The sequence below is a fragment of the Pituophis catenifer genome, unplaced genomic scaffold, assembly GCF_029215685.1.
Source record: "Pituophis catenifer annectens isolate HBS135680 unplaced genomic scaffold, rPitCat1.0.hap2 SCAF_10, whole genome shotgun sequence".
Classification (NCBI taxonomy): domain Eukaryota; kingdom Metazoa; phylum Chordata; class Lepidosauria; order Squamata; family Colubridae; genus Pituophis; species Pituophis catenifer.
In genome coordinates this window covers 24,864,039-24,878,025 of record NW_027256890.1, presented here as the reverse complement: position 1 = coordinate 24,878,025, position 13,987 = coordinate 24,864,039, and the positions used below count along the sequence as shown (strand labels likewise).

At 45.7% G+C, this 13,987-nt stretch overlaps 1 protein-coding gene across 3 annotated transcripts in view; it reads right to left on the bottom strand.

Annotated features, from left to right (window-relative positions):
• Positions 1 to 2,016: 2,016 nt before the first annotated feature.
• RTN3 (reticulon 3) overlaps positions 2,017 to 13,987 on the bottom strand; it is a 51,332-nt gene continuing 39,361 nt past the window's right edge. For all 3 annotated transcript variants that reach the window (XM_070951634.1, XM_070951635.1, XM_070951636.1), the window contains 6 exons: positions 10,797 to 11,004; positions 9,725 to 9,863; positions 9,157 to 9,226; positions 7,279 to 7,325; positions 5,673 to 5,731; positions 2,017 to 4,247 (listed from right to left, as the gene is read on the bottom strand). In XM_070951634.1, the coding sequence (XP_070807735.1) occupies positions 4,202 to 4,247; positions 5,673 to 5,731; positions 7,279 to 7,325; positions 9,157 to 9,226; positions 9,725 to 9,863; positions 10,797 to 11,004 (569 nt within the window). In that variant the 3' untranslated portion in view covers positions 2,017 to 4,201. The remainder of the gene's footprint in view (positions 4,248 to 5,672; positions 5,732 to 7,278; positions 7,326 to 9,156; positions 9,227 to 9,724; positions 9,864 to 10,796; positions 11,005 to 13,987) is intronic.

Genomic DNA, 13,987 nt, shown 5'->3' with positions numbered 1-13,987 from the left:
TTCTGCAAAATCCCCATTCCCTCCCCACTCCTGGGAGGATACTGCAAATTCCCCATTCTCTCCCCACTCGAGGATGGATATTGCAAAATCCCCATTCCCACCCCACTCTGGGGCCAGCCAGAGGTGGTATTTGCCGGTTCTCCGAACTACTCGAAATTTCCGCTGCCGGTTCTCCAGAACCTGCTGAATTTCACCCCTGCCGCGGATCTGGTTTTTGCAGTATGAGGTCGAGTGCTAAGACTGGGAGATTCCCCCAGATGGCTATTTTCAATGGGGAACGGACGAGGAAGCGAGTTCGAATGCCGGCCATCTCCTAGGGAGGAGAGGGAGCGATCTGCCAACACGGAAGGCAAAACCTGTCGGATCAGAAAATACAGATTTTGCTGCTTTTGCAGCCTTTCTCTTCGGTTCCAGGGGGCTGTTGTCCAGCTGAGGTGACCGCTTGCCTTTACGGTGTCCTTCCTCCTCCCCTCCGGGGCAGCTTCCCCCAAAATGGGAGTGGATGACCAGTTGCTTTGCCGTTTCTGATGGAGCCCTATGGCTCAACCATGGGCCAATTCTCTCGCAAGTCGTCATATTCGTCATCTTAAACCAGGGCTCTCCAACTTTTAAGACTTGTGGAACTTCAACTCCCAGAATCCCCCAGCCATCAAGGCAACCCAGGCTGGGGAATTCTGGGAGTTTGAAGGCCACAAATCTTTAAAAATTGCCAAGCTTGGAGACCAAATGCAATGCCAGGGAAGAAGTCAACCAGGTTGGGCCCTTGTTCAGCACCAATGACTGAACTATTTTGATTTTTTTTTGGGGGGGGGGGGTTGGCGATCTCCCAAATTAAGTAGGTAGTAAGTATGGCTCACTCAATTTTTATGGTTTTTTTCCCCACCCCTTTCCATTCAGTTGATTGGAACGGATTCTCGGAAGAATGCCTAGAGGAATCCCTGTATTTCCCTCGGCAAGGTTTTTCAGAAGCGGTTTGCCATTGCCGCCTTCCTAGGGCTAGGAGAAAAAGGCTGGCCCAAGGTGACCCGTCTGGCTTTGTGCCCAAGATGGTACTAGAACTCCCCCATCTCCTAGCTTGACGCCTTCACCACTGCACCATGCTTTCCGAGAGGGGTGGTTCAAGAAATAATGAAATTTAAATAAACGGGGTATTCTTTAGCGGAGACTGCTGTGCGGTTAAAAATAAAGGCAAATCAAACCTCAGATTGGAGGCAATGGTGGAAAGACCACCATCCCAAAGAGGGTGAATTAATTGCCTTCGTTTTTTTAATTGCAAAAATAAAGAGTTTTGAAGGGTTGCCAACTCAACAGGACCCAGACCGTGGGGGCAATAAACTGACTGTATAAATATACAAAAGTATGAAGGCTATTGCTTAACGCATTGTAAGCCGCCCTGAGTCTCCGGAGAAGGGCAGCATATAAATAAATTAAAAAAAACAACAACAACCAGAGCGGAAGCCTTGAAGATAATTACCGTCCGGGGTTTCATTTTGCTGTAAGACCACATCTAGAATCCTGCATCCAGTTTTGGTGACCACACTATAAAATAAAGATGTTGAGACTCTAGAAAAAGTGCAGAGAAGAGCAACCAGGATGATGAGGGGACTGGAGACTAAAACATACGATGAACGGTTGCAGGAACCGGGCGTGGCTAGTCTAGTGAAGAGAAGGACCAGGGGAGACAGGATAGCATCTTTCAATATTTGAGGGGCTGCCCCAGAGAGGAGGAAGGGGGTTAAGCTACTTTCCAAGGCACCAGAAGGCCAGACAAGGAAGAATGGATGGAAACTGAACAAGGAGAGATTCAACCTGGAAATAAGGAGGAATTTTCTGACAGTGAGAACAATCAACCCATGGAACAGAAGTTGAAAGCTGGAAGCTTTCAAGAAGTGACTGGACTGCCATTTGTCGGAAAAATGGTGTAAGGTCTCCTGCTTGGACGGGGTTGGACTAGATGACCTCCAAGATCCCTTCCAGTTCTTGTTAATCCAATTTTTTGGAACCAAAGACTCGAGATCACCAAGTGCTCCTTTATTCAACACCACATCAAAAGGACAGTCGAGACCCTCTTCTCTCCTCCCCTCCCCGTTCTCCCCCCCACCGTTGTTAAGTCTCAAGCCCCCAAGAGGCGCCCTCGCGTTTCCTGCATATCACCGTACCATAAAGCACATCGGATGCGAAGGGCGTTGTGGGTAATTCTTGTTTTTGCCATCTACGTACATTTTTTTTTAAAAAAAAAAGAAGAAAAGAAGAGTCTGCCCCGGGCGCAAAAGGAGTCAGTTCACGGTAGGCAAACAACAGCAGTGACAGAAGTTCGAAGCATCTGGTGCAGAAAAAGGCTTTTAAAAAGGGTATTTTGGGGGGGGGGGGAGGCGGAGGGAGGGAAGGAGGGGGGGGTTGAAGAGGGGGAGAGAAGCCAGAGGCTTAGGGGGTCTCCTTGGGAAACAGAGGATGGCATTGAAGGATGTTGGGAATGCATGCAGCTCTCAAAAATGGGATTTTTCCCCCCCTTACTGCCTGAAGTGGCACCCCAAGAATTAACCGGCCCCTCCCTCTACCCCGTGGAAAAATTATGGCACAGCTGCCTTCCGATGGATGGCAGGCGGGATGCTCTTCCCCGAGCCAAGATTTTGGGGCTGACGTGCTTGAGGGTCTCCCTTCCCTGAGTCTGTGGCCCCCATCTCCCCCCTCAATTTTAAATAACAACCAGTTTGCAAAGGGAGGGTGGGTGAGATATGAGAAGGGGAAGGAAACCGAGGCAGCCTCGGGTGGGGTGGGGAAGGAAATCTTTTCCTATTCAGTTTCCTATTTCTTTCTGGGGGAGTCTTCCTCCCCCCCACCCCCAAACTATGCCCCCCCTCCTCAATTGCTCAGACTCAAACAAGAGATACGGCCTCTTTATTTCTCCCACTTTAAGCCCGGTTTCCACTTCGCAGGAAGGGAAGAGAAATCCCTGGGAATTTCCTCCCTCCGCCCAAAAGGACTAGCCCCTCCATGAGGACTAGCCTCTTTGCTCTCCCAACTCTGCTCTTCCCTGAATCTGAAGCAAGAATATGAGAAAGGAGGGGAGGGAAATGAGGGAGGGGCTCAGAAGGAAGAGGGAGGGAATTCCTTGCCTTAAGTTTTTTGAGGCTAAAATGGTATGAGAAAGGAGGGAAAGAGGCGGTGGGAGGGGGTGTGTGTTGAATTATTATTATTTTCTTTTTTAAGGACAGCCATTTGTTACAGCAGTTGCAGACTTTTTCAGTTCGGGATCACGCAGGGAAAATAAAATAAAATAAAAATACAGAATTCGGGCAGGGAGGGAAGGAGAAGAGAAACTGGAGGATGAGCTTGCAAGAAAAGGAGAGGGAGCGAAGCCACGATGGGTGTGTGTGTGTGTGTGGATGCAGAATATTTCTATTTTCGGGGAGAAGAGAAATTGGGGGGGGCGGGGGGGGGAGAAAAAAAAGGCTGCCCAGAGCTTGCTAAATTAGGAGCGTCTTATTCCGATGGAGTGGGGGAGAGGAAGGGGAGATAACAAAGCTGCAAACCTGGTTGCAGCAGATTCCTCGGTCCATCCCGTCCCCCACCCCGAAGTTGGGAACCCCCCCTCATTTCACTAAGGAAGGAGGGCAAGCGAAGGAGGGGGGGGGGGGAAATACTTGGGTTGGTTGGCAATCCTTTCATCCGAGGGGGATTGGAGGGAAGGAGAAGGGGGGGTCCTCACCGCTTGGGGAAACTGAGGACCATGCGGCCTTTTTGACTTTTGAGGAGTGTTGGTGGGTGGGGTGTTTTTCTCCAAGCATCGCCCCCCCCATCCTCCCCACTTACACGGGGGGGGGGAGGACTCCTTTTAAAGCACCTCCCCTCCTTTTTCTCAAGTTTTTTTTTTTTTTTTTTAAACTACCCGATAAACCAGTTTCATGATTATTCCAGTGCATCTCTGAAAGCTCAGTGTTTCGGCTTTTTGGGGAGGGGGAAGGGAAAGGGGTGGTGGTGATAATAATAATAATAATAACAATATTATAATAATAATAATAAAACACAATCAGTAAGCTTGGAACGCAGACATCAAGCTGACTTGGCAAGTTCCTTCATAAGATACGAGTAACAGTGATTATAGCCATGACACAAGAGGGAGTAATTTTTTGTTGTTGTTGGTGGTGGTGGTGGTGTGGATTTTGTTAATGGCTGGGTATTCTTCGTGAGCTGGCGAAGGTTATTCGGGCTTTTTCTTCACGGTGCCAGGCAGCTTCGCTTGGATCCTTGGAACAGAAAGAAGAAAAAGGCGCTGAGAATAGAGGATCGTGCCGCGGAAAACCCTCTTGGTGGGTTCTTGCTGCAGCCGATTCTCAAAATTATTTTTTAATGAATGAAGATGGGAAGGAACGTGGCTCAACAGGCAGAGGTGGGATTCGCATTCGGTCACGCACCGGTTCGCCCAGCACCGGAAATGCGGGTGCACACTCGTGTGCCGTTCGCGCACGACGTCAAACAACACGGGAATTCGCTCGAGCGCGCCGTCCACACGGGCATCAAAACCACAGCGATATAGGACGGGATTGCTTCCAGGCGGGCAGGTTGCTACTACCAATTCGCCCGAACCTGTTGAATCCCACCTCTGTCAACAGGCTTTCTGAGAAGCTAAAACGCACGAGTATTTTGCAACTTGCCGAATTTTCTTCTGAGAGCCAATCGGCCCGCCCAGGAGAGGGAGAAAAGAAAGATGAAGGTCAAACAGAAGGGGAGGAAGGTTAATGGCCCTTTGGGCATTTTAAATATCCGTAAATCCCTGAATTATTTGTAGAGGTTCCATTTTTAAGGTTGTCAGATGTGTGGAGGCTACCGTTTTTTGATTGTTCAGCAAAGTGAAATTTATTTCCTTCCTTCCTCTCCCTCTCTATACTTTTCTTCTTTCCTTCCCATCTGTCTTATCCCTTCCTTTCCCTCCCCTTCCTTCTCATTTTTCTTTTCCCTTTCTCTTTTCCTTCCTCTTCCTTCCTTCATTCATCATCTATTTTCCTTCCTTCCTTCTTCCTTCTATCACCTTTCCTTCTATCACCTTTCCTTCCATGAGCTTCCTTCCTTCTTTCCTTCCTTCCTTCCTTATCATCTTCCTTTCCTTCCTTCCATGATGTTCCTTCCTTCCTTCCATATCATTTTCTTTCTTTCCTTCCTTCCATGATGTTCCTTCCTTCCTTCCATCATCTTCCTTCCTATCATCTTCCTTCTTTCCTTCCTTCCATGATGTTCCTTCCTTCCTTCCTTCCTTCCATCATCTTCTTCCTATCATCTTCCTTCTTTCCTCCCTTCCATGATGTTCCTTCCTTCCTTCCATGATGTTCCTTCCTTCCTTATCATCTTCCTTCCTTCCTTCCTCTTCCTTTCTTCCTTCCTTCTTTCCTTCCTTCCATAATCTTCCTTCCTTATCATTTTCCGTCTTTCCTTCCTTCCATGATCTTCCCTCCCTCCCTCGCCCAACTACCTCAGTTTTGGCCTGTGGCTTTCTTCCATTGCCAAGGGGGATTCTGAGAAAGGCCCTCCTGAGCACACCTAAGCCACCTCCAGCCATTTTGAGGAGCTGGCAGTGGGGAGAAATGCCTCACAACTAACGAGGCCGAGCCTGATCATTTCCACCTCGGTCCTCAGAGGCTGCCTAGAACCGCTCTGTATCTTTTTGTGCGACTCACTTTGTAACGGCGGATTTGGCTTGATCCCGGAAGATCCCGACATAATGGTCAATCTGAGTCTGAGAACCAAAAAGCAACAGGGAAGATAAGTCAGGGATAGCAAAGATAGGTCGTACATAGTCAAATTTATACATCTTCTGCCCAGGGTGGTAAAGTCAGGAAACCTGGCAGTTTCAAATGAATATAAGGAGAATTTATTACAAGCTTTATTCCCTCTACAAGAATATGAACTGCTGTCAAAGCAAATTGGAGTTTCGGAATTTCAATGGAATTCAAGGTGGGCTGGGCTTACTGTAGTGGCCAAAATTGTGGAAACCTTTTTGGGAAAGGTGTATTTTTGAGGTTTGATGGCTAATAACACCACTTTATTTTTGGAGTTTCAAGATAATCCTATTCCACTGCTGGAATGGAAATGCCTGGGAATAGCCAATTGACCTTAACCCAATGGAAAATCTATGGAGCCGACTCAAGAAACTGGTTAGTCAGAAGTGACCCAGCAATAAAACCCAGTTAATAGAAGCCATCATTCCATCTTGGTTTCACATTAGAACAGCTGCAGAACTCAAAGACTTGGTTCGCTCCATGGGAAGACGTTGTAAGGCCGTCATTCATGCTAAAGGTTACCCAATGAAGTATTAACTGACATGGGGGTCATTTTTGTATATCTCGTTTTTTCTAGGGTGATAATTTTTGTCTACCTCGTTTTTCTACGTGTTTCACTTTTCTTCTTTATACCGTAACGGCTATTCTAATAGCAAATCCTTCATCGAAGTTATTGCATTACACTCTTGATTAAATTATCTTTCCATTGATATATAATTTTATGGTACTACTCCTCCCCCCAAAAAGTGATGTTATTAGCTAGTTTTAGAAAATATACTTTTCCCAAAAGGTTTCCACAATTTTGGCCACTACTGTACATCTCTTGTGGGCCTGAAGAGACTCAAGACTGATGACACGTTTGACCTCTCCTTCCCTCTCCCATTCATAGCTCTGGTCTGTCACCAGACCTGCTCTTAGACCAGCGTTTCCCAACCTCAGGCACTTTAAAAACATGTGCACTTCAACTCCCAGAATTCCCCAGCCTTTGGGCCTTGCTGGCTGGGAAATTCTGAGAGTTGAAATCTACACGTCTTTAAAAGTGCCCGAGGTCGAGAAACACCATCTTTCAACACAGGCCCCTATCCTCTTAATTTTTATTCCCCCCCCCTTTTTTTTAAAAAAAAGAGAGAGAATAAAACGCTGAAAAAGAATGAAGCAATATTCTATGTTTGAAAAATAAAGAAGAAATAAAACACATTGGCTTCTGTTCTTATTTACTCTTCCAAGTTCTAACAAGCTGTCCAAATGCCCCAAAATGTCACAAATTCTGCTCCCTTTTTTTGGACACTGTTCTCTCCGTGTTTCAAAGCTTGAGAAGTTTGCGATTCCCTGCTTTATACTAGGGGAAAAAAAAAAAAACCAGGAAGCGGCCAAAGTCCCTTAATATTGTCAAACCCACCAACTTCTCCCAAAATATCCCATTATTTCAGCAATCCTGGGAAGACACACATCCTATTATTTCTGAATTGGCTTGCTTAGAATTCTTGGGGCTGAAGTTACCCACCTTATATTTCTCATAAACGACCGGCATGCTGAAAACCAGCAATTCCCCTAAAAAAGAAGAAGAAAAAAAGGCATCATGTCAAGCTGTAAACACTACAGCTTGACTACTAATTTGAGACAACCCAGGAGCAAAAAATACAGGACACAGAGGTTTTGTCATTACAAACAGTGGTTTATATACAAGACTTCTATATACAGATATACACATGGTAGGCACATACCAGGCAAGCAATCAATCTTCAACTCTACCCAGAGAGCTACAATGCAGATAGAACCCGATGAGGAGAGAGAGAGAGAGAGAGAGAGAGAGAGACAGAGACAGAGACAGAGACAGAGAGAGGGAGAGACAGAGAGAGGGAGGGATGCCCTCTCATGGCCTCCCTTATATAGACAGCTTCTTAAAGCGGCAATAAACCTGCTGATTCATCCTCAGTCTTAAAGCGGCAATAACCCTACTGACTCATCTGGTCTACCGCCTTCCAGCGGCTGGTCAGCTCTAAATTATCATTAACCCTGACACATTAGAGGTCAAAAGGGGTGAAGCTTGATTCCAGAGAGGCTGTGGGGCCCAACCAAGCGATCTCCAAAACTCAAAAGCTACTTAAAAAAAAAAAAATTGAGGACAGGTCTCAGGATTGAAAGCAGGCCTCTCTACGGTAGATGCTCTTTGCCTCAGGAGGAAGAAACGGAGGGGAAGCTGTGGGATTTTTGAACAAGTTAGGCAATTTGTTCTCTAGACAAATTTTGAGTTTCTAGACACTCAGAAAGAGGAAGGTTTAGGACTGGGAGGAAATGCATGGCACCAGAAGGTGGTGGTAGGGACAATTTATACCTTGTCTTGGGCTGTTTTATCAAGCGGTCCAGCAAAGGAGAAATGCCCTGTTTTGGCCACTGCTGATGTCCCTTTTCTTATATTTAAATCTTTATTTATTGATATTAGCCCCTGGGCCATATCAAAGTGCAGAGTTCCAGAAACAAATGATTACTAAAATTTGATAAAAGCAAATTAAAATGGAATTTGGATAAAATACGATTTAAAATGAAATTGGAATAATGTTCTCATCATGCTACCGAACCGTCTGCATGGCTATTCCTTTGTCCAAGACCAAGACCAATTCCTTGTGTGTCCAATCACACTTGGCCAATAAAAAATTCTATTCTATTCTATTTTTCAAACAGGTGCCTTAGATTTCTTTTTTCCTTTTTTTAAACCACCTCTCCTTCCTGGATGTCTCTTCCTTATCGGCTGCATACTTTGGAGAGCAAACTTAAGCATCAATCAAAGTTGCCTGGAGTTGCTTGGTAGGGAGGGGTGGTGGTGGCATGCAAATAATAATAAAATGATAAAATAAAATAAAATATGAAGTGAAGTGAAAAATAAAATGCATAAAATAATAAAACAAAACATGAAATGAAATGAAATATAAAATAAAGATAAATAAAATAAAATAATAAAACAAAATATGAAATGAAATGAAATATCAAATATCAAATATAAATAAATAAAAATAAAATAAAACAAAATAAAAATAAAATAAAATATACTTTGGAACAGATGGGATTCTATAGAGGGCAAGATAATAAGACTGGTAGCACTGGAGAGACCCGAGTTCAAGAAGCCTCAAGAAGCTCCCTGAGACACTCTGGGCCAGTCCATCCGTCTCAAGTCAGCCTACCTCACAGGGCTGTTGTTCTGGGGGAAAATGTATGCCATTTTGAGGTCCCCAATGAAGCACGGGATATAAATCTAATACCTAAACGAAGAGTATAGCACAGAGAAGGAAGCAAATGGAGAAAGCAAGGGAGGTCTTGGCCACCTGCCTACCTGGTCACTGCGGAACTGTCCACACTTTCATCTCTACCTGTGTTTGCAACTTACCTAGGATGAGGAGGGTGATCCCATTAAAAATGGCCCCGACGTACGTCATCAGCCACATGACGACTGCGAGCTGCAGACCAAACAGGACACGGCACAGTTAGCAAGAACAGGAGGGCAGGGCAGCAAGGATCATATATGCTACTTGTGTTTCCCCGAAAATAAGACCCTGTCTTATTTTTTTGGGACCCCGAAATAAGCGCTTGGCCTTATTTTCGGGGAGGTCTTATTATTTTGGGGCGCGTAGAGCACGATGCGGCTCCTCTTGCCGTCTTACCTCTGCGTTTAAGTATTTACGGGGAGGGCTTATTTTCGGGGATATCTGATGTCTGACTCCGAAGGCAGCTGATAACTGTCAGATGGCCCTGGCCCCCTCTCTGCCTCGGACGCAGAGCCCTCATCAGAGCCCTCCCCAGACTCCAGGACTGGCCCATGTTCCTCCCCAATCTCCTCACTGTCTGAATCTGCTGCCAGATCCGCTGGCGGGCCACAACGCCTACTGAGTTACCACCCACCACTCCCCGGCAAAGCACCCTGGACCCAAATTTCTGGGTTCAGGACTCGCGCTGACCTTCAGTGAATCGACCAAATCTTCCACCAGGAACAGGCGCAGGATAGCTTTCAGGATGTGATTAACGTGGACCAGGGCGGAGCTGACGTAGTGATGGAAGGTGTCGGAAGAGAGGGTGACGTCCATGTCTAGATAGGCTCTGAGGAGGGAAAGGGCAGAGTGTCACAGCGAAGGAAACATATAGATAGTCTTCGGCTTACGACCGATCCCTTAGTGACTGTTCGAAGCTACGACAGACCGCCCCCCCCCTCCCAAAAAAAGATGCTTACAATCCAGGTATGAACTTCTGATGATGGCTTCCAGCAGACAGCTGGCCATTTGCATCCTTTTAGAGAATCAATGAGGCCACTTGGGAGGTTTTTCTGTGTCCTTAGGGTCACCTGAGTAGTTTCAGCAGTTCCAAGAAGGCTCCACACCCCATTTGCACCACTCAGGTGACCCCGAGGACGCAGATAAACCTCCAAGTGGCCTCAACGACCCTCTAAAAGGATGCAAACGACCAGCTGTCTGCAAGGAGGATCAATCCTTCCCTTCCCCACCATCCCAGTCAGAGCTGAAGAAGCTTCTTGAATGAGAAGCGAAACGTCTTCAAGGAAAACCAGAAAGTCCAGTTGCCTCTTGAAAAAATAAAATAAAATGGAAGCACCTTTGGGACAGACACACCTTAAGTGCAGTGGTCGAGATACACCGCACAACTATTGTTTACTGTGCCCAGTGGTGGGTTGCTACCGGTTTGGACCGGTTCGCAAGAACCGGTAATAAAACCGGTGGGAGCCTCCAACCACTGAGCCGGACGTCATCGTAGGTGATCTGTGCATGCGTAGAAGCTTCTGCATATGCGCAGAAGAGCATGCGGGCATGCGAGCGCTCGTGCGCAGGGACGATGTGAACCGGTAGTAAAGTTAAGTAGAACCCACCCGGCCGTGCCCATAAATACACATTTAATATGCTCTTGTCTGGGACTCAGAGGGCCCCTGGGGATCCGAAACCACTCGGTGGCGATCTGCCCATTTCACAGAAGGGACAACTGAGGGCAGAAGACCCAAAGCGGACCCCCAAAAAGCCCGCTCACTTGAAGGGATGGCCTTCTTCGGATTTTTGCACAGCTTGGATGACGGACTTGTAGACCCGGAAGCAGATGGTGACAGACAGCAGGGCCAGGATGAGGTACGAGACGACGCTGATGACGCTAAAGGCGGCCAGGGAGAGCAGCAGGATCAGGGTGGTGCTGAAGACGGCGGCGGTCTTCTTGACATCCCTCCAGAAAACCAGATCTCGCACTGGGGAGAAAGAGGAGACACCGGCCGTCAGCGGAGAGCCCCAGTGGCGCAGTGGTTGGAGTGTGGTAGTGCAGGCTATTTCTGCTGACTGCCGGCTGCCTGCAATTTGGCAGTTCGATTCTCACCGGGCTCAAGGTTGACTCAGCCTTCCATCCTTCCCAGGTGGATAAAATGAGGACCCAGATTGTTGGGGAGCAAGAGGCTGACTCTGTAAATTGCTTAGAGAGGGCTGGAAAGGCACTGTGAAGCAATATATAAGTCTAAGTGCTACTGCTACCTTCCTTCCTTCCTTCCTGTTAGAAGGCAGAATTGCAGGCTAACTCTGCCCACTGCCAGGAGTTCGATCCTGACCGGCTCAAGGTTGACTCAGCCTTCCATCCTTCCGACGTGGGTAAAATGAGGACCCAGATTGTTGGGGGCAAGAGGCTGACTCTGTAAACCACTTAGAGAAGGCTGTAAAGCACTGTGAAGCGGTATATAAGTCTAAGTGATATTGCTATTGTCCTTCCTTCCTTCCCCTCCCAGTGGTTAGAATGCAGTATTGCAGGCTAATTCTGCCCACTGCCAGCAGTTCGATTCTGACCGGCTCCAGGTTGACCCAGCCTTCTGTCCTTCCGAGGTGGGTAAAAATGAGGACCCAGATTGTTGGGGGGCAAGAGGCTGACTCTGTAGACCGCTTAGAGAGGGATGTAAAACACCGTGAAGCGGTATATAAGTCTAAGTGCTATTGCTATCCACCGTAAAATTGAGTGCGTCAGCTCTGCAGGGGAAACCTGTACCTCTATAGACTGTCCAGCCGGATGGGCAGTGTCTAAATTTGAAAATATAAACATACAAAAACAAATAACAACTACGGGGAGTCCTCGACTTAACCACAGTTCACTTAGTGACCGTTCGAAGTTACAACGGCCCTGGAAAAAAAAGTGACCTAGGACCGTTTTTCACACTTACGACCATTATCCCAGGGTCACGTGATTTAAAATTTCAGACGGTGGGGCAGATGGTTCATATTTATGACGGGTTGCAGTGTCCCGGGAGGGGGAGAAGGGTATCACGTGATCACGTGATCTGGGGACCTTCTGACAAGCCATGTCAACAGGGGAAGCCGGACTGATTTAACCACCATGCAACTGACTTGACAACTGCTGCGATTCGCTTAGCAACGGGGGCAAGGAAGGTCGTAAGATGGGGCAAAGAAGCTCACTTAACGAATGCTTCACTTAGCAACTGAAATGTTGACCTCATTTGTGGTAAGTCAAAGGCTCCCTGTTATTTACAATTGGGCTGTTTTGCAGCCTTCGAATGATGCTTTAGGATTCTCGTTTTAAACTAAAGGGAACGTTTCCCCCGAATCGGTTTCAAGATACAAAAACGGAATAGAAAATCTTCATTTAAAGAAAAAGAAAGGTGATTGACATAGATTTGTAGTCATAGCTGCATAAAACCAGCCTCTAGTCACAACAATTGGGAATTGCAATCCCCCAATTCATTAAGATTGCTGAGAAGCAACACAGAAGCTTTAAAAAGATTTTTTTTTTATGATGGAGTAAAACCTTCTTAAATCTTCTTCCCATTCTCCTCCTCAGGATGGGAGTTTCTGAAAACGGAGCACCAGTTATATTTGTAATAAAAAAAAAAAAAAATACAAAAATAATTCTTGTTTCCAGAATATTCTTTTGTGGAGAATAGGCGAAGCCATTATTAAGTGAGACAAGATTTTCTTTAAAAAAAAAAGGAAGCTTTTGTAGATTTCAACCAGGGTGGATAAAAAATCGATGATTTAAAAAATAAAAAGAAAATTGGATTTAAAAAAAATAAATCGTTTTTTTTGAATTTAAATCAAATTTATTTTAATCAAATGCTTTTGGAGTAAAAAAATCCATGTAAAGGTAAGTTTTCTATGTAAGATAATATAAATAATTGATTTTATTCGGCATGAAATGGAGCTTAGTTACGTAGCATGAGGCTGCGGTTCGAATCCCTGGTACGGGTCTCCTGTGTGAGCAGGGGGTTGGACTAGATGACCTCCAAGGTCCCTTCCAACTCATTACTATTAAATTCTGCAATATTGGGGCTGTCGGTGAGTCAACCGCAGGTCAGAGGAGGAGCTCCTGCGGGACAAGAGATGACAGTTGCTCTTTAAAAATGATGATTTAAATCGAGTCGATTTAAATCAAGCCATTTTACTAGTATTTAAATCGTGATTTAAATCGACTCAATTTAAATCGACTTGATTTAAATGAAATCCACCCCGATTTCAACTTGATTGTTGACAAGAGTTTTATAAAGTTTGCATCACAATTTACCTTTGAACTAAAAATTCTGCATTTCAGCTCTTTATTAAGGAGAGGAAAGGTTAGGAAGCAAACATCCCTTGTTTCTTAAAATTTTGGATAACGCTGTGGAGAGGAGGAGGAGTTTCAAATGCCAAACAATAAAAAAAAAAAAAAGCTTTTGTTTTGTCCTAGCCTGATCTTCCTTTTTTTCTTCTGCTTTTCCAAAAACCGAAAAGGTGGGTGATTTTAAGGGCTTAGCAGCTTTATACTGCAGGCCTGGTAATTTGAGTATTCCTACTTAATTCAGATAGCAAGCTGTACGTTTTGATGTGGAAAATACAGATCAGACATTAATGCAATTTATATTCCCCCAAAGAGCAGATTTAATTGAGGTAGAAGGCTGCTCTGTGGGTGGAGATGCCTTTCGACATTTTTATATATTTATTTAGCCAGCAACCACCTTCTCCCCTATATTTCAAAATTCTCCCAGTTTACTATACAGCTAGTCCTCGACTTACAACAGTTCGTTTAGTGACCATTTGAAGTTACAACGGCACTGAAGAAAGCGACCGAGGACCGTTTTTTCCACACTTATGACCGTTGCGGTATCCCCGTGGTCAGGTGATCAAAAAATTCAGACACTTGGCCACTGACTCGTATTTATGACGAGTCCCGGGGAGTCACGCGATTTCCCCTTTTGCTGGACC